We start from the raw sequence: 23897 nt of genomic DNA on the forward strand, positions 1-23897 counted from the left end.
AACAAACTTAATTCGCAATCGAAGTCCCAACTTCTGAAATACAAACCATCGTGGTGCGTAATGTTTATTTAAATAATTTCCGATGGACGATTACAAGTTGGCACGAGTTATGGTCTATCATTTAGTGGTACGAATTCCCCGTGCGCCGTTTAACCGCTCAATACGGACCACATGCACCAACCACGATACCAACGGTGAAATACTTTCCCAACGAGAATTTAGCTGCACATACTGCGAACGCTGGAAGCTATACCCCTCGACTCGAGGATACGCTACGTTGCGTTCGCATACCTTGTCGGGCACATCAACATTTTCTTCCGCATCGAAAGGCTGGAGTGGAGCGCACTCTATCCGTTCATCGCACACACACACACCGACAGAATGGGTTGGTCCTCGGACTTCCTGTTATGTCTACGCCACCCGCTGCCCTGTCTAATCTACCGCATCTTGGGCGCTCCAAACGCTCGAACGTGATTTGCTTTCTTCTGGCGCAACGCTGCCTCATGGCCGGGAAATAAAGAACAACCACTTGCGAGCGACGGAAGGTGCAGAAGATGCTTCTACTTGGCCCCGTTGGGCCCGTGTGCGTGTGTGTGTGTTTGTGAGGTCAACAAGCCACTTCCGTGTCCGCACTACCGGAGTGCACTGGGTCAAAAGGACGAGGACGGGCGCCAACTTGCTGCACGTGCACTGCAAGGGCACTGATTTGATTGTAGTTCACCGCAAGAATGCCCAAAGGCAGTCATTGACGGTTCATGGATTGTTAGAATTAAACTTTAACACAAATTACCTCACTACACGACCGTGTATCATTATATAGTAGTTGTTTCGTGCTATAAAAAGTGAACCATTCAAATATACACACTTCGGACGCGTCTCACATGACTCACCAAATGGTGCCCGTTGTGGCCGTTCAGACCCCGGGGTGTACCTGGGTTTGGTTGTAGTAGTAGTAGTTGGTTTTATTGTTGAATAACCTTATTTGAATTTAGCTCATTGTTTAACATAATTGGTAACGGGTTCACAGTGTTTGTTTTCCTCGTTATACTTAAATTATTTGTGGCGTTGCCGTTTGATAGTTCTGTTTATGTTTGTGTTCCATTGTGTGGGAAAAAGGGGAAAAACCCACGCCAAAAAAAAAAAAAAAATTTTTACATAATAGTACTTAATCTATGCTTAATACTAACTTATTTATTCCTATCTAATTATGTACTAGTCTCCGATTTGTTGACAGTGTATTTATCAAGCTATTTTCGTTGTGTTCGCATTTATTGTGGTAATTTAGGTTTGTTTTTTCTAGGAATTCGTTTATTGTTGGTAACTGGGTCCTATCATGTAGAGCTTTCGTGCTGTACCAATAAGGAAGGTTTAAGATCATTTTAAGTGTTTTATTTTGCTTGATCTGAAATTTCTTTATATAAGTTTGGGCGCAGGTACCCCAGACTGGTGATGCATACATGATAATTGGACGTATGCATGTTTTGTAAAGTAATAGCTTGTTTTTTTCATTTAACTTTGATCTTCTGTTTATGAATGGATAAAGAATTTTAATTAATTTGTCTATTTTGATTATGGTGTTGGTAATGTGTGTATTGAATGTTAGTTGTCTTTCGAAAAAGAATCCTAGATATTTAATTTCTCTTTTCCATTCTATTTCTGATGCTCCTAGTTTTACTGAACTTTTTGGAAGTTTGTTAGCGCTTCTGTTTCTTGTAAAGTATATTGCTTCTGATTTTTCGATATTAGTTTTTATTTTCCAAGTCTTGCAATATTTTGAATATGCCTTTATCGACAAGTTAAGGTTCTTGATTATACTGCGAGGGCTTTTAGCAGAGCTCGAAATCGCTAGGTCATCAGCGTAGAGATACATGTTGCAATTTTTCATATCAGTAATGTCTGACGTGTATATGTTATACAATGACGGTGATAAAACACTTCCTTGTGGTACTCCGGCGACTGGGCTGAACGGTTCTGATTGACTATTTCCTATGTGCACTATATTGACTCTATTGTTTATGAACGATTGGATAGCTTTTATAATGTAGGGAGGATAGTTGTGTTTTATGAGTTTATATAGTAGGCCATTATGCCATACGGTATCAAATGCTTTCTCAGTATCTAGTAATATTAATCCAGTTGATTTACGGCATTCCCTACTTGATTGTATGTGGTTTTTAAGCCGATGAAGTTGGTGTGTTGTGCATGTATGGGGTCGAAATCCAAATTGCGTTTCTGGGACAATATTATTCCTGTTGGTATGCTGGTTTAGTCGGTTGACTATGATTTTCTCGAAAATTTTTCCTATGCAACTAAGTAAACTTATTGGCCTATAACTTTCGGGATTGGAATTGTTTTTCCCGGGTTTTGGAATGGCTACAATCTTTGCCTGTTTCCATGCGTCTGGGAAGTACCCCAATTTCAAGCATGCGTTAAAGATATGATTAATATATACCACTGCCTTGGTCGGGAGTCTCTTGATAGTGTTGTTATTGATTTTATCACAGCCTGCTGATTTTTTAGTTTTTAAGTTTTTAATAATTTTGATAATTTCCTTGGGCTTTATTAATGGGAAACGCTCTGTTTCAGCTGTCTGTTCTGATTCTAACTGATATTGGCTGATGGTATTAATTACCTCCTTTTCTAGTGGGCTATGGTATTTGTAGGTGGTTTTGTGTGCGTTTTCAAAATGTTCTTTAATTGCGTTGCATTTTTCTGAATTTGTTATTAGTATGTTGTTTTTGACCTTCAGGGCTGGAAGGGGTGTGTGTTTTTTCTTGATAATCCTTACGAATTTCCAGATTCTATTGTTGTTTTTTTCAGAGTTAATTTGTAGTAGATTCCTAGACCATGCCTTATTTCTTTCTTTGGATACTTCCGTCTCGATGTACGATTTCAGGAAATAGTATGTGCTTCTGTATTCCATGTTACTACGATGCCTTTGCCATTTCTTCCTATACTTGTTACGAATCTTAATAAGTTGGAGAATGGACTCAGGGAGGATTATATTGAAGCTGTCTGGAACTTTCGCTGGGACACAGTTTTCGTGAGCTCTCAAGGTGGTAGATGTAAGGTTTTCGATCATTTGATCGATCTCGTGGGTGTTAGTTATGTTCGATAGATTGAAGTTTGTTAGATCGAGCGAGCCTTTAATGTAGTTCCGAAAACTGGTCCAGTCTGCATTTTGGTAGTCGTAAATTTGTCTTGGATTTTTATAGTTGACATTGGTATTTTTGATTTCAAAAATTACTGGCAGGTGGTCGGAGGTTAATTCTGTTACGGTTGTCAATTCAGATAGGTCTAGTCTATTATTTGTAATGGTAAGGTCAAGTGTGGAAGGGTTTCTCGACGCTTGTGTAGGTATGTATGTAGGAGTACTAGGGTGGTGAATGGTGAAGAGCCCTTTTTGCCCTTCTTCATATAATCTTTTTCCAGCTGTGTTTGTACCTTTGCAGTTCCATGCTCTATGTTTAGCATTAAGATCGCCACAAATCACGAAGGGCTCTGATCTTGCAGTAATTTTAATTATGTCTCTTTTAAATAGCTCTATCTTTGTGTTTCCACCTGGGTGGTATGCCGCTACTAACGTGAAAAAGCTTTTTTCCGTGAAAATTCTTAGTCCTATAGCTTCTATAATACTTAAATTCATAGATCTTAACAACTTATGTTTAATGACATTTCTTATCAATATAAGTACTCCTCCTTTAGCATGTGTTACTCTATCTAACCTATATGTGACATACTCTGGAATCGAAAACGTATGTTCAGGCTTCAGAAATGTCTCTGTGATGGCAATGCAGTCTATCTTATAATAACTTAAAAAATAGTTTAGAATAGCTTTTATAATGTAGGGAGGATAGTTGTGTTTTATGAGTTTATATAGTAGGCCATTATGCCATACGGTATCAAATGCTTTCTCAGTATCTAGTAATATTAATCCAGTTGATTTACGGCATTCCCTACTTGATTGTATGTGGTTTTTAAGCCGATGAAGTTGGTGTGTTGTGCATGTATGGGGTCTAAATCCAAATTGCGTTTCTGGGACAATATTATTCCTGTTGGTATGCTGGTTTAGTCGGTTGACTATGATTTTCTCGAAAATTTTTCCTATGCAACTAAGTAAACTTATTGGCCTATAACTTTCGGGATTGGAGTGGTTTTTCCCGGGTTTTGGAATGGCTACAATCTTTGCCTGTTTCCATGCGTCTGGGAAGTACCCCAATTTCAAGCATGCGTTAAAGATATGATTAATATATACCACTGCCTTGGTCGGGAGTCTCTTGATAGTGTTGTTATTGATTTTATCACAGCCTGCTGATTTTTTAGTTTTTAAGTTTTTAATAATTTTGATAATTTCCTTGGGCTTTATTAATGGGAAACGCTCTGTTTCAGCTGTCTGTTCTGATTCTAACTGATATTGGCTGATGGTATTAATTACCTCCTTTTCTAGTGGGCTATGGTATTTGTAGGTGGTTTTGTGTGCGTTTTCAAAATGTTCTTTAATTGCGTTGCATTTTTCTGAATTTGTTATTAGTATGTTGTTTTTGACCTTCAGGGCTGGAAGGGGTGTGTGTTTTTTCTTGATAATCCTTACGAATTTCCAGATTCTATTGTTGTTTTTTTCAGAGTTAATTTGTAGTAGATTCCTAGACCATGCCTTATTTCTTTCTTTGGATACTTCCGTCTCGATGTACGATTTCAGGAAATAGTATGTGCTTCTGTATTCCATGTTACTACGATGCCTTTGCCATTTCTTCCTATACTTGTTACGAATCTTAATAAGTTGGAGAATGGACTCAGGGAGGATTATATTGAAGCTGTCTGGAACTTTCGCTGGGACACAGTTTTCGTGAGCTCTCAAGGTGGTAGATGTAAGGTTTTCGATCATTTGATCGATCTCGTGGGTGTTAGTTATGTTCGATAGATTGAAGTTTGTTAGATCGAGCGAGCCTTTAATGTAGTTCCGAAAACTGGTCCAGTCTGCATTTTGGTAGTCGTAAATTTGTCTTGGATTTTTATAGTTGACATTGGTATTTTTGATTTCAAAAATTACTGGCAGGTGGTCGGAGGTTAATTCTGTTACGGTTGTCAATTCAGATAGGTCTAGTCTATTATTTGTAATGGTAAGGTCAAGTGTGGAAGGGTTTCTCGACGCTTGTGTAGGTATGTATGTAGGAGTACTAGGGTGGTGAATGGTGAAGAGCCCTTTTTGCCCTTCTTCATATAATCTTTTTCCAGCTGTGTTTGTACCTTTGCAGTTCCATGCTCTATGTTTAGCATTAAGATCGCCACAAATCACGAAGGGCTCTGATCTTGCAGTAATTTTAATTATGTCTCTTTTAAATAGCTCTATCTTTGTGTTTCCACCTGGGTGGTATGCCGCTACTAACGTGAAAAAGCTTTTTTCCGTGAAAATTCTTAGTCCTATAGCTTCTATAATACTTAAATTCATAGATCTTAACAACTTATGTTTAATGACATTTCTTATCAATATAAGTACTCCTCCTTTAGCATGTGTTACTCTATCTAACCTATATGTGACATACTCTGGAATCGAAAACGTATGTTCAGGCTTCAGAAATGTCTCTGTGATGGCAATGCAGTCTATCTTATAATAACTTAAAAAATAGTTTAGTTCTTGTTTTTTAGTTAAAATGCCATTGGCATTCCAGTATGCAATTTTAGGTGTTATTATTTTTGGGTTCACGGCGAAGGCGAGCAATATTTAGTAACAATATCAAAGATCGTCATGATCTGTTCTTGCTTTGTTTTGCAGTGTTGCATTCTGTCTATGACTTCCACTACGATAGGAATCAATTCCGAGCGCTCGAAAAGTTCGGGTTTCTCTTGTCTCTCGCTTGTTTTAGTTTGGGGAAACTTTGTGGATGTAAGCGTGCTGCTCCACGCGTTAACGGGATTTGCTGGGTGCCTTATCGGTAACGCCGGGAATTCGTTCGGCATGTGTCTGTAACTGGTGTGTGTAACCGGCCTTTGTGTTTTTTCAGCACGTTTTGGACGCTTCGGGCACTCGTAAAACCCGGCACAGTGGTTGCCCTCACAGTTTGCACATTTAAGCTTGTGCGTTGGAATTATCCCGTCGCTAGTAGCGGCGACCATCGGGCACGACGCTGATGAGTGGTTGTCCGCGCACTTGTTACACTTTGGGCCTCTGTTGCAGTTTGCTGCGCCATGGCCGAAAATTAAACAGTTTTTGCACTGCATGGGTGCGTTGGGTTTGCTGTAGTAGTCCCATCTGACACGGCAATGGTTAACGGCGATAATTTGCCGTAGTGATGGCAGATTTGTTGCCCCTTTCTGGAAGTGTAGCAAGAATACTGCATGGTCGGTGTATTTCTTCTTGATGTTCAACTTTTTCACCTCAACTGGCTGGATGCCCTCTTCTAACAGGAAGGCTTTTGCCTCCTCGCAGGAGCAATCGACTAGGCCCCTTAGTACGATTTTAGTAGTTTTTTCCTCCTCCAGCTGGTAGGAATGGAATTGTTCGTTTATTTTTTTAAAATGGCTGGTCACTTTTTTGTAGTCAATTGCGTTCGTGCAGCGCACGACAGTGCCCTTTCTTGTACTTGTGGTCGTGTATTTAACTACGCCTGCCGCTATTATTTTAAGGTGTATATCAGCTGTGTTGCAACTGACCGTCGTTATTGGTGGTGGTGGCTTTAACACACTTTTGTCCGTCACTACACTTGTCGGGGACCATGGCTTCCCCCCCGCTTGTCGTCCCTGATCGTCGTTTGACATCGCCACATCGTCGCCACTTCGATCACTAAGCAACGCAAAGCGGTTGGTGGTCGCTGTTTGTAACGTGCTGATGGTTGCTGGGCTGAACACTATTGACCCCGTCTTCTTTACTTTGGTGATCCGTCCCTTCCCCATACTTGCAGGGTTAGGAACGATCAACGCTCCCCGTTTCACTCTGTATTGTTGGTTTGTGCTGTTGGGACTGCTTGTTCAGGTACGTCTATACGCTCCGGTGTCTGAACAGCTACTGACCTGGGTTTGGTTGTCGAAACAGTTCCTCTACTGGCCGGCGATGCTTACCCACGAAAAGGAAAGGAATTTCCGGTGGGCAGACCCCGTTCGGGGCTTCTTACTTGGGCGCCATTCCACCGCCGAAGGGTACGGGCCAAGAGCCAAGAATCAGGAAGAAGTCGTGAGCGTCGAAGGTCGCACAAAGAATGTGTGTACGGAGACCGTGTGGGACCGGGAAGAACTCTAGGGAGCCACGCCGTTCCCAGTTCTTGGCGGATGATGCCCACGCGCAGCGGGAGTGTAATGATACCGGAAGCGAAAGTTGCCGCTATCCACGGCGAAAATCTACAAAGTTTGGCCCTTTATGTTCTATTTGTTTTTGGGATTCTTCCTCGTCTTCCGGGTGGAGTTGCTAGTACAGCGCTAGTGGAAGAGTGGCTAACGCGCGCTAATGTAAGGCCGCGCGCGTATCTTACCAGCTACAGCACGGAACAAGAAGAACCGTAAGGCGGTACGACCCTCGTCGGTGCCATTCGCCCAAAGTGCGACTGGCGAGAGGCTTCACTTCACTCGCGGTCGTCGAAATGTAAGAGACGACCAGTTGCCGGTGTGCAATTTAAATGAGTTCAGTTCCCCGTCCGAAACGTGCGGGGCGCACGTACCGTGCCAAGAAGCTCCAGACGGGAACTCTGAAATCCACCCCGAACGATGGAAGTGTGTCTTCCGGCAGTTTCGGCTTTCCGCGAGGGCTCGGAACTTCTTGCTGAAGTTCCGGGTGAAGCGGAACATAACGAGCGAAGTTTGCGAGCCGTGCGGCTCGGGAACGAAAATCTTTTCGATGACATTAGATTTATGTACACCATTAAACGCGCTGGGAGCGCACGCGCGAGCGCCCGCGAACTGGCTCAACTGCAGCGCAGCGTTTCAATTATCCTTCGGCCGTGTGCCCGTTTCGATGGTATTAGGGAATTAGCGGGACGACAGACTACTCCGCGGCGAAGATTTATTTGCCCAAAAATCGGGGTTTTTTTTAATGGCGCACGTACACCCGACCTGGACCTGGACTGGAAGCAGAAGTTTGCAAGTGGCAAATGGTTCAAACATCCCGAACAACATTTGAAATGCCCGATGCGTAAAATATCGAAAGTCGATCAAAGGATTACCACGTCTTGTGGGCGGCGGCGTTTTTATTGAATACAGAATGCCGGCGGGTGGCCAGTTTCAGAATTTTCAATCAACGTGCCCAGTGGTCGGTTAGAACTTGAAGCTACCAGCTACCCGCTACCAGATTTGCGCTGAGGCGGGGAAAAAGTTTCCCCACCACATCCACCATTCATTCGGAATTTACAGCGAAAAGCGCATTCCCGCAAGTAACTGGCGAATCGCGAAACGCGCGGCCGATTTTCGCGTGAATGATTGATGGGATGCGTAGCGCTGGTCTTTTTTATTCCGGGGGCGGTTTCCACGGATTTTCCACCGGTAAAATTCCCAGGAAATAGTTTTGGGCGCAAAAAAGGAAACTCCAGGAAGACTCGGGAGCTCTCTGTTTTGGAGCAGGAATTTCCCGGAAGAACTTTTTTGGGAAGTGGCGAGGCCCAATCGATAAACAGCGTGGCAGAAGCGTATTATGTGGGTCACTAGAATGGTGGGTGGGGAGGGGGCGGTTTGAAGTACACTTTATTCGGGCAGAACCCCCGGCCCGGAAAGGATAACGAGCCACGGTACTGACGGGCGGGCGAGATTGATAATCACTTCGCGTACGCGAGTGTTCGGAAATTGTTTTATTTATTATGCAACGCGGCAAATGGGACCTAGCGTACGTGGGTTGGCCAGGCCAGATATGGCCAACGCGTGTACGAGACAGGTAGGTATGGCCCCGTGAAGGTACGCGATGTATGCACAGTTTTACATGCAGACAGACAGGAGGTTTCGTTCTTTTCGAGCATACACACCCGCGAAACGCTTCCTGCTGCGCCTCGAATGTGGAATCTTTGGGTGAGGGTGAGGCCACTTTATAGTATATGATGCTTTTGGACAACAAAATGACGATGAAACGTCCTGGCACATGAGCGAAGGGAAGGATGAATGAAGATGAATCCATCCATGGACTTAATATGGCGTCGGTCAGTAGGTCGCTGAAGTGAAATTTTAAAACTGATGAGACCTTTATGAGCGCCTGGATAGCGTTTCTGTTAGAGCACGCGTTTGTGAAAGAAGCTACACGGGAAGACGTCTTTACTCTGTGAGGATCACACGCGGTCTGCGTGATATATTTTGACAGTTACAGTATGACGAGTCGAAGTGTCACTTCTCAACACACCCTGCGGGAACGGTTGAGTTGTCGCCAAATGCTCCGACAGTTTCTTGTACCTATCTCTTACGAGTTGACTATAAGACTTTTGTATCTTTGGGCTAGGTGGCCGAAAATAGCCGCTAGAAGCGATATCTTGCCATTTTAGTGATAAACGAGTGATTCTAGAGTTACGACTTTGGGGCTACGATGGTTCCTTTCTGCATTTGAGACTTCTTCGGTACAGTTTTCTGGCTCCAAATGTTACGAGACTGTAAGCTACCATTAATGCTGATGATTAAAAAATTAAATTAAAAGACATCAAATCAAAAAGGCAACACTGTACAAATCGTGTCCTACATAAATCGGCAGCAAAATATGCAAAACGAGGACCATAAACTAAATCACGAAGATACCCGAAGCCATAGGCCACACAGAGTGCAGAGACACCGGGAAAAGATGCTACCTTCGAGTGCGGCAAATTATGGTCCATCGTTCCGGCCGACCGGCGAAGATTGCGTATTTCGCCATAACAGATCAATGTCGGACGACGGCGGAACCCAAATCCGCATCGACATAAGGCCCTGGCCGGCGGGGCCCACCCATCCGTATGATGGACGGGATATGGGCCGCCGCCTTTCGCGGTCCGTTTCAAATGTTTCAGATGTGACGGGACATAAATAACCACCGAATATCGGTTGGTGAATTCAAATCCCCAGAAAAATAATTTATGACAAGCCCACCCAACGCAAATCGTCGATCGCCAACCGTGCCAACCTATTGATCGCATATTGCACACACACGCACCTCCGAGGCAAAGGACGTAACGAATAGAGTCCCGTCTGTGGGGCGGTCTGTGTTTTGGCCAACTCAGAGTAGGGGCCAAAAAACGAAGGTCTGGGGGCGGTTTCACTCCTCAGAAGAACGATGCTAATCTCCACGTCCATCTATTCGGAGGCTTTCGGTCACAGCGAGATCCCAAGACCCGACCGACCGCCGGGGATCGATTTTATTGATTCCCACACATCGATCGTAATGATATGCTAAGGCCTGCCCTGGCTCCGGCATATCTTTTGAGAATTGAAGAAAGGAAACGAATACACTCTCTGCCTCTCTCTCTCTCTCTCGCGCTGCTTCATTTCCTAGCGGGAGTTCCCAAAGTCAGCTCCAGTATTATCCTTCGTGAAGGGGCGGCCAGCTTTCGAACGGTCAGCCGTTTGATCCCAATAAACAACCGAAAACGGGTTGGCATTTCATGAGCTGCTTCTTTTCACTTCTCACTCGGCCCCCTCTGATCGGGTCGGTCGCCCCTCGGTCCAAACCTTCCAGGAAGTGAGGCTGTCTCTTCATCAACCCCACGTACAATTCAACGGGGGAAAGCATAAAAAATATGTCCCACAATATTCCGGGCGTAACCGAAGCGTTTTACTACTACGCACGTGTGTGTGTGTCGATTTCTTTTGACTGCCAACGGCTCCCAGCAATCAGTTTCCACCCCAGAACCGGCCCCGAGTTCCTTTAATGCCTGAATTTTCTTACTCCGGGGCGAAAATCAATAAAAATCACCAAAAAAGGCTGTTGATTAAATTTTCTTTCCGCCGACATCCTTTGCGTCGTAGTCCGGTGAGTGATAATAATAATAAAAAGCAAAGAAATATCCCGAGCGATACGCACCGACTGACCCGGACCCGGGACAGGGTTAAGATGATGAGAATGAACGGCGACGACAACGACGAGATGATGATGATGATTTGTTGACACGTTCCACGGCACGGCCGTCTGCGTTTTGCTGTCTGATCCTGGCCCTCTGTCGGTGCCAATTCGTCGATACTCAAGCGACTCCATTTCTTTTTTGGTTTTGTTCCATTGGACTCGGACCAGTGGTTCTTGTGCCGTGCGCCGGACTCCATCAAATGCCCATGAACGGCTGCCGGTCAGGGCCAGGCTGGAAGATCTTTGATCTTGCTCAAACACGGCTGGATGACGCAACCTGGAGGATGGCTCATAAAAAAAGCATAATTCCATTCCGTTGGCCGGTGGACGATTTCTTATGCTGCTCTCCGGGTTCGTTCCCACCCGCCCCGGGGATTGTGGTAGCAAATTCTTCAGGTCCGACGATCTTCACGGTCCCATTTCTCTCGGCGAACCCCTTTCACCGGCACGAGCTTTCATCACGTACGGGCGGACTGTCTTTGAGACTGGCCGCCGGTGTGGCCGACCCGCGAAGGTGAGCTGTTTACGAGCGGCAACCGGCTTTCATCCCGGGATTAGCCCCGTTCTAGGGCCTTATTTATGGAATATCCGTAACCGACACTTGGACCCCGCGGTCCTCCGCGCAGGTGGCTCGGGTTGCATTCGCGCGCGGACCCTGCCATGAAACCGTCCATAAAACCGGACCTCAATCTTTGAAAGACTCCGGCCGATCCGGCCGGCGTTCGAACCGTTTTGTTCTAATCAATTAGGCCGATAAACTCGGGAACGGTCCGGCTTCCTTCGGGAATGGTCCCGACTAGAAATTATAACCACCTTCCCGAACGTGGAGTTCTCTGTTATTGACCAATACAATATTTTAATTGGATTTAGAACTCCACCACGTCCACCATTTCTGGGCGGCCAGGTATCAGATGAAGGGCAAATGAATTTGTTTCTTAATAGCTTTCGAATATGGAAAACATTATTAATTCGGTTGTCGGATTAGACTTGTCCGTTTAGATCTACGCGTCTGTGTCTATTTTCTATTCGACTCCATATCTTATCGCCGAATGGATTAATTGGTTTCGAAAAAGAAACTTAAACGTTGGCCACAGCTTAAGTGCACCAATTTGATGATAGTTCCTATTCTTGCGCCAAGTGCGATCCACAGCTTTCCGATTGATCTGTCCGTCATTGTTGTGGAACAATGCTTCAATCCAACAAACCGGATGACGTCCGGACTTTGGCCTGCACAACACTGTCAGTAAGCACACAGGGCACGGGATTTTGGCAAACAGAAAACTCTATCCAATTCGATTGAGACCACTCCGAAGTGCACAACAACGGGGCTCCCCCATTTTCCCACAGGATTCGATGGCGCCTCTCGTGCCGGGACCAAAGGTTTTCTCTGTTTGCTGTGGCAATTCCAATCCGGCTAAGCCGCCAAAAGAACTGTGGAGCGCAGTAAAGCGAACAGTCTTCGTCGGGATTTTCGGGCGCACTTATGTTTCGGTCGGTGGCGCCTTCCTTTTATCGGAAGTAGTCCCGCTCCTGCCCGCCAGAGTCCAGAGCCCATCGGTCAGTACGGAAGAAATGGGATTAATTCCGCGCCACACGCCCATTCCTTCGGTGCCAGAAGGATAAATCCAGTAAAGGGAATTATCTTTCGATTACGCTGCCATCGATCTTAATGTTGGCCGCCCGAGCCAGCGAGGCTTTGGGCTCGTTCGATCGGAAAAGAATGACCGGCGTGTTGTTGTTGCTGCCTGCTGCTACGGTTCGGGGCCAGCGGACGAAGCATAAAACAAGACGACATGCGCGCCTCCGTGGCCTTCCCCAAGGGATCGCCTTTCGGTTCGCTGGTCGCGTGCCGAAATGGAGAAGCGCTTTCAGCGGCGACCACGCCGGCCTGGGACGGCGCTGAAACGGCGGATCGATGTGGAAACTGATAGCCGTCGTCGGACCCGCTGCGATGGGGGTGATCCGGGATTTAGTCCGGTGGCACCGCCGGTCCAGAAGCCCGGCACTGGCCGCACCGGAATTCGCCGCCCGTTGGCATCTCGGTTGTGGCTGTGTGTATGTTTGCAACATTAGTTTTTCGCTTCAGTTTGTTACATTGTTTTGGTCTTTTTTGGGATGGTTTTTTGGATTCTTTTTCCGAGACCTGATTCTCTCTGATTGCCGCCGGTCATTAGAGAGTGTTTTTACGTTTTCTGGATCGCTGGCGGATCGCTGTGTCGGTTGAAGAGGGTCGTCGGCGCAATTGGATTACGATTGACAGGCGATTTCCGGGCGCCGGCTTCCGGAGCAACGTTTTCGGGCTTACGGTTTCTGGAGACAATTAAATCAGATGGCGACAAAACTGGCGAAACTAGTGTTCGCTCCGAAAGCGAAAAGTTAATTGTTTTTTCAGTTGGCTTTTTGTTTTGAAAACATAAAAATAAGCCACACCACGCTAACCGCGGTTCCCGATTTCTTACTCGGTATGTGTGCACCCAAGAAACACGATCTTCTCCTTCGGACGATCGATACCCGATTTGGGGGGGGGAATTTTCACGGTTCTCTCTCTGTGCGCGCGTGCGAAGGCCGCCCTTACTTTATTGCCGCTTGGCATGCCCGTGGTCCCAAAATGGTCCCAGGGACAGCATGATTAATTGGTCCGTCTGATTTGTAACGTTGGCCGGCGGTTCAGTTCGTATGGCGTGCGGATCGGCCATTACGGAACCGAATTGAGCCCGGCCGCCGCCAAATAATTCGATGAGCGATTGGGTAAGATTAAAATTTAACTAGATGTAGATTTTGGCTGAATCGTGGTCGAGGAACAGCTAAACGCCAGCTAAAAAGAGTGAAACTTGGGGAACCAACTCACCATTCTCGTCCCCAATAACGCTGCTGGCCGACGACGCCGGCAGCAGCAGTGTCCTTCCGGAGAGGGTCACGAGTGTGACAGCCGACAGCCAGCACAGTGCGGCCACGGTGACCGGAAGCGGTGGCTTTGGTCGCCGCCACCTCAACTTTGTCGTTAGGCCGGCGGTGGCGGTGGCCTTTATTCCTGTCACGTATTTCGGCGCCATTTTTGTTGCCATTTTGATTTGCTCTCCAACACCACACAGCGGCGGGCCTCGGTGGGCTTGGTGGATTCACTCTAATTTTGCACTCCGTTTTTTGACGGCACAAAATTAAAATCGAAATAAAAAAGAACAAACACACTCACACACGGAATTTTTCGGAAAAGCTCACTTTTTTCTGGCCATACACTATTTAAGCTTCTCTCTCTCTCTCTCTCTATCACTTATTTTTCGCTTTTCTGTAACTTTTTGCACATTTGACGATTCACATCCTGTGCGCCAGTTTTCACATCTCACGCGACACACCACAAAGAAGCACTGCGTATCGGGGCCGACCTTTTCACAACCTTTTATGAAACGCGAAATCCACTTTAAATGAAAAATGAAAATTCAAACGAAAATGGAATAATGGGATTTTTCAATCAGCGTGACATATTGACACTTTCGGGAGTTTCACCCGGAGCCTACGTTGATGCACTCGACGAGCACTTGACCAGTACGGGGAACAAAATGATCACTTTCACGTCATTGCGACCGCACCACCACACGAACAGAGACGTCACTGCGCAACAGTGCGGTCCGGCAACACTTGGCTCCTGGGATTAGCGCGCCGGGTGTTCACGATATCCTTGCGGTTAGTGGTGCCGGTTCCCAGCAGGCCTCGACTTCCCATCGATTCGCAATGCACTCGGGAAGGATTTCTCGAAACGCCAATTACAACTAATTGAGTTTTCACAAAAACTGTTCCATCTTTTGCACTGGAAGTAAGTTTAAAATAAAAAAGATTAGGTTTTGTCGAAAAAAAAGCTTTTTCTGTGGCCACAGCTAAAGCTAATTGCTGTTGAACACCACAACGGCAACCGCTTCTGCACTCTGCCAGTAATCCTTCGGAGCTTGAAATGAACTGAGTATCCCGAGAACCGATGGATTTATTTGCTCCATTCGCGCGCGCTCTTAGCACATTCCGTGCTCGTTATCACTTCACCAGCGCCAGAACCCTGGGAAGGTCCGGGGAGTTGGCAAGGAGTCTGACAAGCACGGCGGGAAACACGACACCACGGCACCCCCGGCCTTCGCGATGCGAAACATTTCGGTCCTGTTGACCAAGACAGCATGCAAAAAACCAGCAACAATATCCTTTGTTTAGCCTTCAAAAGTTAGTCCACAAATATTTTGCCTTCCTGCTGCCGCTGCGCGTTGTGTGAGGCTCCTATGAAAACTGAGCACTTTCCGGGATGCTTTTTTTCGCGGCGCTTCACTTTCCCGTTGCTGGCGTACTACTTTGGCTTCCTTCCAATGGACGGTTTGGACGGTGCGGCATAAATTTTGGTCCTCCCAAACAAAAAACGTGGCACGGGACCCGGATTAGCGCCACGTGGTAGCGAAATTTATTAATTCACTTCAGTTGATTATTAGAATAATCCGTCGTTCCACACGAAAAGCCGGGATCCGGCCGGCCGGGGTTTTGGGAGACCTTCACGGGGCGGGCTCTGCGCGGGTATTACACTGCAAGGGAGAAGAAAAGCAAGGAGAACACCATTTAATGATTGAGTGAGACTTATAATCAACAATTTTTTCATCGTTCGCTCTTCTTCGGGGAGCGCGCCACACGCCAAAGTTTGCACCAAAACTGTGCAGCGGCTCCGGGAAAGTCGCATCGCATGAGAGTGATGGGAGGGAAAACTGGCCCCAAGGGCACTCCAAAAGGGGCCAGGAATTAATACTGGCCCAACGACGGCACAGTATAATTAGTTGCGGCCGCTGGCTACCAGATCGTGACCCAGTGTACGGAAAATGAGTAAGGTTCACCAACGTTCCCGTTTTCCTTGTGCGAGAAAAACTTTTCCCAAATCACGCCACACAGGGAAACACTACACCTTTCCTGGCCCTATAATTGATTAATTAATAATAATGGATCTCTGGTGTGCTCGGTGTGCTGTTGTTGGATTGCCAAAGGAACCTTCGTTTTTGCGCTTTCATCCAAAGTTTCTGGATCGCACACGCCCAGACACAGCGCACCGAATCTCTTACTGTTGGTCCGGGGTTGTAGGTCGCGCAACATTTGGTTCAGAAACCGATCGATCTTGCCGGAAACTGAAAGCCGTGGCGTCCCGAAGTGGCGCCTAACGACGCCTGGCGCTGCTTGCCCGTGGTTTTCCTGCTGCGGTCCGTTTAATATGATTTTTTCCGCTTTTATTTAATCCCTTATGCTTCACTGCGCGCATAAAAGCCCCGCGGGGACGACACATTTTCTTTCGCTCAATCCTCTCAAAAAGAAATGCGAACCAAATATAATCCATTACGCCGTTGAGAGGCCGGAGAGGCCGGAGAGGCCGAACATTTTTTGTTTTGCAGCGATTTTTTGCTCCAAATCGCTTAACAAATAATTTGTGGTGGGAATCCTTCAGGGCAGGGAAATTAGTCCCGACAAAGGCGCCCGGGCGGCCGGCTCCCTTTCCCAAAATGTGGACGAAATATGATTTTATGTTTCGGTTCGCTTAATGAAAACGATTTCATTTCCGGCGCCTGGTGCTCCGGCTAATCGTGCCGCCAGTTTTCAGCCGCTGAGTGCGGCCGGAATAAAAGAAAAGTGGCGTAGGATTTGGGACCAAAGTGTCCTTCGTGTCCTTCGAGCGGCCGGCAGTTTCTTGGGAGTTGCAGCGTTGTCCGTGGGCTGGTGGAATTTGAATACACACGCACGGTCCGTGGCAAGTGGTTTATCAGTGTACCGTATTCCGTACAGCAGGGCGGCCCTCCAATGGCGAGCGCCGTAAGCCAAGTGGACAGCTCCACCGGTAAGCCCTTGGTAGCGTTTCGAGGATTAAGAGGACTACCGACCGACTGGTTGCAAGATTTGGCAAGATCCTGGACCGCGCCACGGCCAGGATTTGGTTCTTTTTGTGGTGTGAAAACAAGGAAACCTTCTCACGTAACACACTGCTGCACAGAGTGAGATAAAGCGAAAGAGAGAGAGAGAGGGAGGGAGAGGGAGGAATTTGGTAGACTGTATCATGCCAAAGCTGTGTGCGGTCGAGTCACTAATCCCTGGCCAAGATCCCCTTGGCCAGTAGCCCAGCCCAGGGCCTGTGGCTGGCTGGTTTGTTTTAAAACAAATCCTTATCCCGTTTGGTCAGAGAAGAATTGATAAACTTCAGACTTCAGCAGCCAGCTTTTGCTTGCCCATTTCTGGTCATACGAAACAAAAACTACATATAAAATAGATAAACTTTCATCATTTTCTTTCACAACAGCTTTCGGGAGCATCTCTTTTGCCCGAACTCGGTAAGCGGGCCCGCCGTTTGGAAGCATAAAGCGACATAAAAATGGGGGATACAAGACCGACGAACCGACGTAAATAAAACATTTTCACATGTTTTGCAACACACCGACCCCGGGCGAGCGAAGTCTTCTCTTTCCCGTCCGAAGATTGTCGGGATCGCGGCCCACCATCGTAAAGTGTTGGCCCAAAAGTAAAACGACCAACTAAATGTGAATTATTCTTGGTTTGCCGTTAATATTTCCGCCGGCCTAGCCTGCCCGGTACCAGGTACCCGAGCCGCTCGGTTCACGCAAGGAGCCCCACGGCCCGTCGGGAGTCCTTTCGGTTGTTGTCTTTAATTTCATCCTTCACCGAAACTGGAGCAAAAGCAACAAATAAAGTAAATTATCAAATGGACGGTGGTCTGGGTTGGGCTGCTCCGAGCGAGATGCATAAGAACGGAATCCTTTTTTGTTTTGCTTGTTAGGATCGACCTGGGACGAGTTAAACTGCTCATAATTCAAAACCCACCCCAGCCCGGCCGGGTCCTGGGGTCGGTCTCAGTCGCACGGAGTACAGAGCACTAGCATCGTAAATGTCGTTTAAAGTTGCTCGTACGACTGAAGCTAATGAAAATTGTTCCGCGCAACCGAATCTGGGCAGGACGCTCCAATCAGGTCATGCCGTTCCTGGCCGATTGGTTCGTGGTCTTCGCCCGTGGCCCTTTTTAGTTGTCGCCTTCATTAACCAACTGGTCACTTGGCTGGCTGGCTGGCTGGCTACACGTTGCCCATTTCAGCGATTCGCCGGCAAAACGAATCAAGGACCTTCGCGGGCACCTCGAGGACGTCCCAGATCGGTTCGCGGTATTCTTGCTCTCTCTCTCTCTCCCCGCGATTGGTAGCATCCACGGCTTCATCAACCGCATTGGGTGAGTGGTTAAAGAGCGCAAAACTTGTAAAACAAGTTCACTCGATGTTTTGCTCGATGGTGCTCGGACTGCTCGCCATCGGAGGAAGTTGTTTGCACAAATTTTACACAAACTTCCTCCTCCGAATCAAATGAAACCATGCTCCACAGCGGAAGAAGGAAGCGCGTGCGTGCCGTGAACTTCTGAAGGCCCTCCGTGGGGTGGAACTTTGCCCTACGCTTGTGGAGGACGTTCCGGGAACGTTGCATTTCATTAACTAACAAAGTTGGACTAAGACAACTTACTCACCCACACAGTGCCGCGTTGCGTGTGAAGGACTCTAGTCGGACCCTTACTGGACCGCGACCGAGTGTGCTGGTGAATTGTGTATTTACATTTATTTTACTTTAATTTCAACAAAAAGCCCTTCAAAGCTCTACATAAATCGCCAGCGGCCAGTCAGTCAGTCAGTCAGTGGGCACCGCACGCCAACCGGAAGCGCATGGTTGCAAGCGACTTTCCGTTTCGATCGGTTCCGTTGTTCCGACCCGGGAACCAGGAGCAACTTCAGGAGCAAATAATGAATGTCAAGTAGGTCAAACACCGCCAACCAATCACGATTGGAAGGTAAAAGGGGCAAGTCAACGTCAGCCCTGCTATGCTTCTTAAGCTTCTTTCGACCAAACCGAGCTCCCCAGCGGTGCGTGAAATGCGCGCGCGGCCCGCTCCAGCACAAAATGTTCATAAATCTTATCATAATCTCGTTAAAAGCTTTTCGCAGCCAGCAACGGAAGCGCCATTGTTGTAACGCCCCCCCCCCTCCCTTGCTTTTTGCGTGGTTCGATGAAAATGGTCAACGATGTTGGAGCCAACGTTATCGGGGGCCTGTTTCAATTTTATGTTTTTATTTTTCGTGCTTATCGGTGAACGGGCACACGCCACGCAGCAAAACAATAGTCTTCTAGGAGGGCACCCTCGCAGAAAGGAGACGGTATCCCTCCCTAGAAGGGGGGCCGGTCAAGGAATGCAAATCCTGTTGCGAGGCCACCGATAAGGCGCAGCGGGCTTCGCTCGACACCTTTTTTGCGACCACAAACCCTTGGCAGAAAAAGCCAAGTAGCAGCCACAGGATCCCGCTAATCCCGTGTCGTACGTCAGGGGCAAGCTCACGGACCCGAATCTCTGTGGCGCCCACCCGGGAGTACCACAGGAGCGCAGGAAGCGCACAATTTATGAATACCGGGCGCTTCCGTGCGATTCCGTGCGCAGATTTCCATGAGCTGAAGGTACGGTTTTTTTTTTGTGTGGTCGTTTCTCGGTTCTGGAGCCACTGCCCGCTGCTGCCGTTGCATGTGTGCCACTCGAAGCCTACTCCGTCCCTTTGCCCACTGCCAAACGCTTTCCCGCACTGCCCGGTGGTGTTCGAGAATTTTTCACGGAAGAACAGGAAAACCGTGAGCGCCATCGCCGGGCGAATCGGAAAACGGCGAAACCTGATGAAGACATTCGCTTTCGACATGGCGTGAATCTCGATCCTTACTACACAGCCCGCCTACGTGTACGCCTCGCGTACGATGATTTATGGCGGTTACGGTGCTCGAAAACGGGGACCCGGGCGCGGGGTATAATCCACACCCGGGCGCCACCATCCGGAAGTGAGGGAATTATTCATGGTGCCCCAGGCGCCACCCACGGGATACGGTTATGGAGGAATTATCAATTCATTACCGCGAGTTGTACAAGTTCGCCAAGTGGTGCGATTAAATTTGATCGGCGAGGTCTTTGGGGCTGTAAAACTGAGTTTCGATTAAACCCGGGCCCGAACCATTAATCGATATTACGCGACTTTTAATCCATTAATCAATCGGCAATCGACCAGCCCGGAGCCATCGGTGGACGGACATCCACTGTTGGCACCCAGCTTACGCGCGCCGTTATCAAGAACGGTTTTAATTCGAAACAGGTTCACCGTTATCGGCGCGTAATCCTCAAAGTTGGACCTCGGCTGAGAACAGTTGGGCCAAGTAATGATCAGCCGGGAAGCATCCATCCAATTATGTTACTCGAATGATGGCAGTGTACCTGATTCCAGGAAGAGCGCCTCCATCGGGCATCCGAATCTGATCATCTGGTTCATTGTTGTGTTTCCGAGTTTTTGGAATGCTTTTACCAAATTTCCGACTGTCGGCCCACGGCCAATTGCTGTGAGCTTTAACATCAATATTAACTTAAAAGATTTATTTGCACAATATAGGAATTGTTCCCATTTATTTGCTATCGAATGACGTTAAGTGATGCTGAGCCCTAGTGCGGTCGCAGTATATTTGCATGATTTAACATAAATTAATTTGCCATATTGAAAGCCCCCCCTTTGGGGTCCTTTTTTTATGAAGCAAACAATAAAAAAGAACTTCAATTATAGCAACCCACAATGGTTGTTCGAGCAACGGTCCGATAATGCGCTGTCCTAACAAAGCAAAAACGTATTATTAGTTTTATATATTTTCATCATCCTTCGCTTCAGTTTGTGCAATCGATTATTCCATTATTTTCACCCACTCTCCATGCTTCGCTCGCCCATCCGCGGTGCTGGCGATCGCTGCCGGCGATCGTTTGAATATGAAATTAAAATATGATGCATTTATGGATGATAACAATGATAATGCGCGGCCCGGCAATAAGAATCCCGGCATGTCACGGACCGACCGGCAGCTACACGCGCACGGTACGCACCGCCGAATGCTTCACTAATTTATCATTTTACACTTCGGTGGACCAGATTTCAACCGTAGCATCGGTCCGGTGTGTATCGAACGGAGTGGCAGCTGACGGCGCGAGGCGGCTGTTAATTAACTTCCGGATCGTAGCACCTGATAGCGTCTGATGGCGATGTTGTTCTAGAGCACGCGGCGGTCGTAAAACAAACATTGTTGTATTTGTTGCCATTTCTCTTCAAATACCATTTTCCGATATGTTTTTTTTTCTCTCTCGAATGAATAGTACAGATTTTGCGGAGAAGTGGGAAACGGCCTTCACATTATTTGCGAAATTCATTTCTACCCCAAACTCCCAACATTTTCAGCGTCGTTTTCTCTTTTTTCGAGCCGCTGCTCCACCTTAAAATGATAAGTCAATCATGCGGAAAACATAAAAAGGAAGGTTTGGCCCGGTAAGAGGGCCCGCACCGATAAGAAGGTGCAATTGGCTACGGTAAACTGTGGATCGACTTTCCCGCGTGACCTTTCGTGACGGGACACCTTTTTCCCGGGGGGATGAAACATTCTTTCGCACGCCTTCGCACGTCATCCATTTTCTCGGGGCAAACTTTTGGGCCGAAAAACGATATCACTTTTGTGTGACTTTTTTTACACTTCGGCGGTTTTGCGTTGACGTGGTCGGTGGTGCAGAATGTTTCACTTCAACAATTCGTAGGCTTAGAACATCCCCAGAGAGATGCTATTTTGAAGTTGGTAATTCGGACACCGAGCACTGACAGGAAACTAATGCGGTCCCAACGGACGCTTCACGGTCACTGATAGTACTGATAATGGAGAGCACAATACACAGCACCGGGAGATCGGTGGTAGAGATACACGACTCACAATTCAAACTTGCACTTGAAATTTACTTTCAAAAATTGACCTTCCGCCAGCCACTGGTCACTGGTGAAATTTAAATTCAAATTCAACGAAAACATTTTCCCGCTTCGACCGAACCTGTGGGGTGTATAATCCTTGCGGCGAGAGCTCAGCTCAAATAGCAAACTTAGCGATGATGGCCATCATTCATCCCGGAGCGCGCCAACTTACCGGAAAACAGGAAACATCCAATTTGTCTCCAAAGTTAGGCCGCCAATCGCCGGTTTTTCTGGTATCCTTCTAATCCTTTCGAATGCGCCGAACACAATTGGGCCTGGCGGGTTTACGCAACCGACCGTTGGCGTTTCTCACTTATTGCACGTGGGATTTGATTAATTTTCCCGGATATAAACCTCCACAAACCAGGCGTCACACACGGAAGGGGGGGCACCGTGGCCAGACCGTTTCACGCACGCACGCACGGTCGTGCGCTGTCGTCGAAATCCGTCGTCACCAGAGAACGCCGCGTGCACCGCGAACCGAAGCGAATTAAAATCCGATGAACACTGCCGCTGCGACGGACTCGGAACTCGGATGCGCCACTCTTGCGTGGGACCACGGCACCAACACCTGGCCAAGCACGCACTACTACACCCACGATCCGGTACACGACGCACGACGCCGGGAACTGCAGCTGCTGAGATAGAGAGAGAGTGAGCGTGAAACAGTTCATTTCTCAGCATAAAAAGCATACAGAGCATAAAAGGGGAAACCTCGGATTCGTTGTACTAAAATTGTGCCATAAAACTCTTCAGAACGCAGAAGTGAAACACAAAGTGAGTGAGGGAGAGAAACGATACGCTATACAGAAAAGCGAACGCATTCACTGTGAGAGAGAAACAATAATGTTGAGAGAAAATGGTACGAGAGAGAAGCTGTAGTTTTTGTCGAGAGTTTTATCGAGTTGAATCGAAAGCATCGAAACATAACATACATTTTTATCATACATTGATCCCTGAAAGAGTGATAGAGAGAGAGAAAACGACTGATAGAAACGGAAATGGGAATACGATGAACTTGGCATTGGGAATCGAAGAGTCCATTGATATCATTGGCATTTGGTGATGCTGCGGCTGCGATAATCTTTTTATTTGCAATTTTTTCGTCATTGAACATTATCACTTAATTGATGATCGTAAATTGCTGTGTAACGATCTATGCATGACTATTGCTTCGGCCACTTTTGCGGTGGGATATTTTTAGCGCATAGATAGTCCTTTATTAGGAATCAGATATTAATAAATTGTACCATTTCAGCTGGCGAGATTCATCTCATTTAAATGCTCTCAGACCACGGATAAATTTTCAAAAACTCCACTCAAATTCCTCGAAATTCATTTGCAAATTAAGTTTTCGATAGCCAAATTATTAATTAATGCAACGCGCGTGCTGTCAGCTGACCTTTGTTGGATCGTCCAACAAGTCTCTTCTCAAAATTGACCCAAAAGTCTGAGAAACGATTCCAATACGGTTGCACAAGGTTTTCTGCTTAAGTCTGCAATAAAATCGCGTTGTTTATGCTGATGGGCCCCTTCGGACGCACGCCCGACTTATAGCATGGATTCCATTTAGGTTCTCCATTTAGCATGCCGGCCCAAGCCGGCACATTCCGATGTACGGCTCGGAGAGTCTATTAGCTTAGCTGTTCGTAGCTATCTCCTAGAAATTCCTCCTCGAGAACCTGTTGGTGTGTCCGTCCAATGGCCAATTTTACCATTTTCTTATCGACCGCATCATCGTCGCTTATCGGGTGACAAGTAATTTGGTTGTACAAAGTGTCGGACATTAAATTAAAGCGCTGCACTCTTTCTTCCCTTCGGTAGCGGGTTGTGGCCCCGCAACCAAAATGACGTTTTTAACACGATTTCATTTCGAAAGGTAACAGATAGAAACAAAATGCCGCAGCCGCATATGTTTCGATCCGAGACCTTAAGAAAATAGAAACTCACACAAAAAGCGGAGGAAGCGACTTCTAATTAATTAAATCGAAACAAATCGTCCGTCCGGAGCCTGGCGTCGGCGTTGGGGGCTACCCCACGGAACCCGTGGGCAG

The 23897-nt window shown here is 47.0% G+C and overlaps 1 protein-coding gene across 1 annotated transcript in view; it reads right to left on the reverse strand.

Annotated features, from left to right (window-relative positions):
- Positions 1-14043, reverse strand: part of LOC128269746 (hemicentin-2-like) — a 77577-nt gene extending 63534 nt beyond the window's left edge. Inside the window, exon 1 of the mRNA XM_053007148.1 lies at positions 13839-14043. Coding sequence (XP_052863108.1) covers positions 13839-14043 — 205 coding nt within the window. The remainder of the gene's footprint in view (positions 1-13838) is intronic.
- Positions 14044-23897: the final 9854 nt, after the last annotated feature.

This window comes from Anopheles cruzii, chromosome 3 (genome assembly GCF_943734635.1).
Source record: "Anopheles cruzii chromosome 3, idAnoCruzAS_RS32_06, whole genome shotgun sequence".
Lineage (NCBI taxonomy): Eukaryota > Metazoa > Arthropoda > Insecta > Diptera > Culicidae > Anopheles > Anopheles cruzii.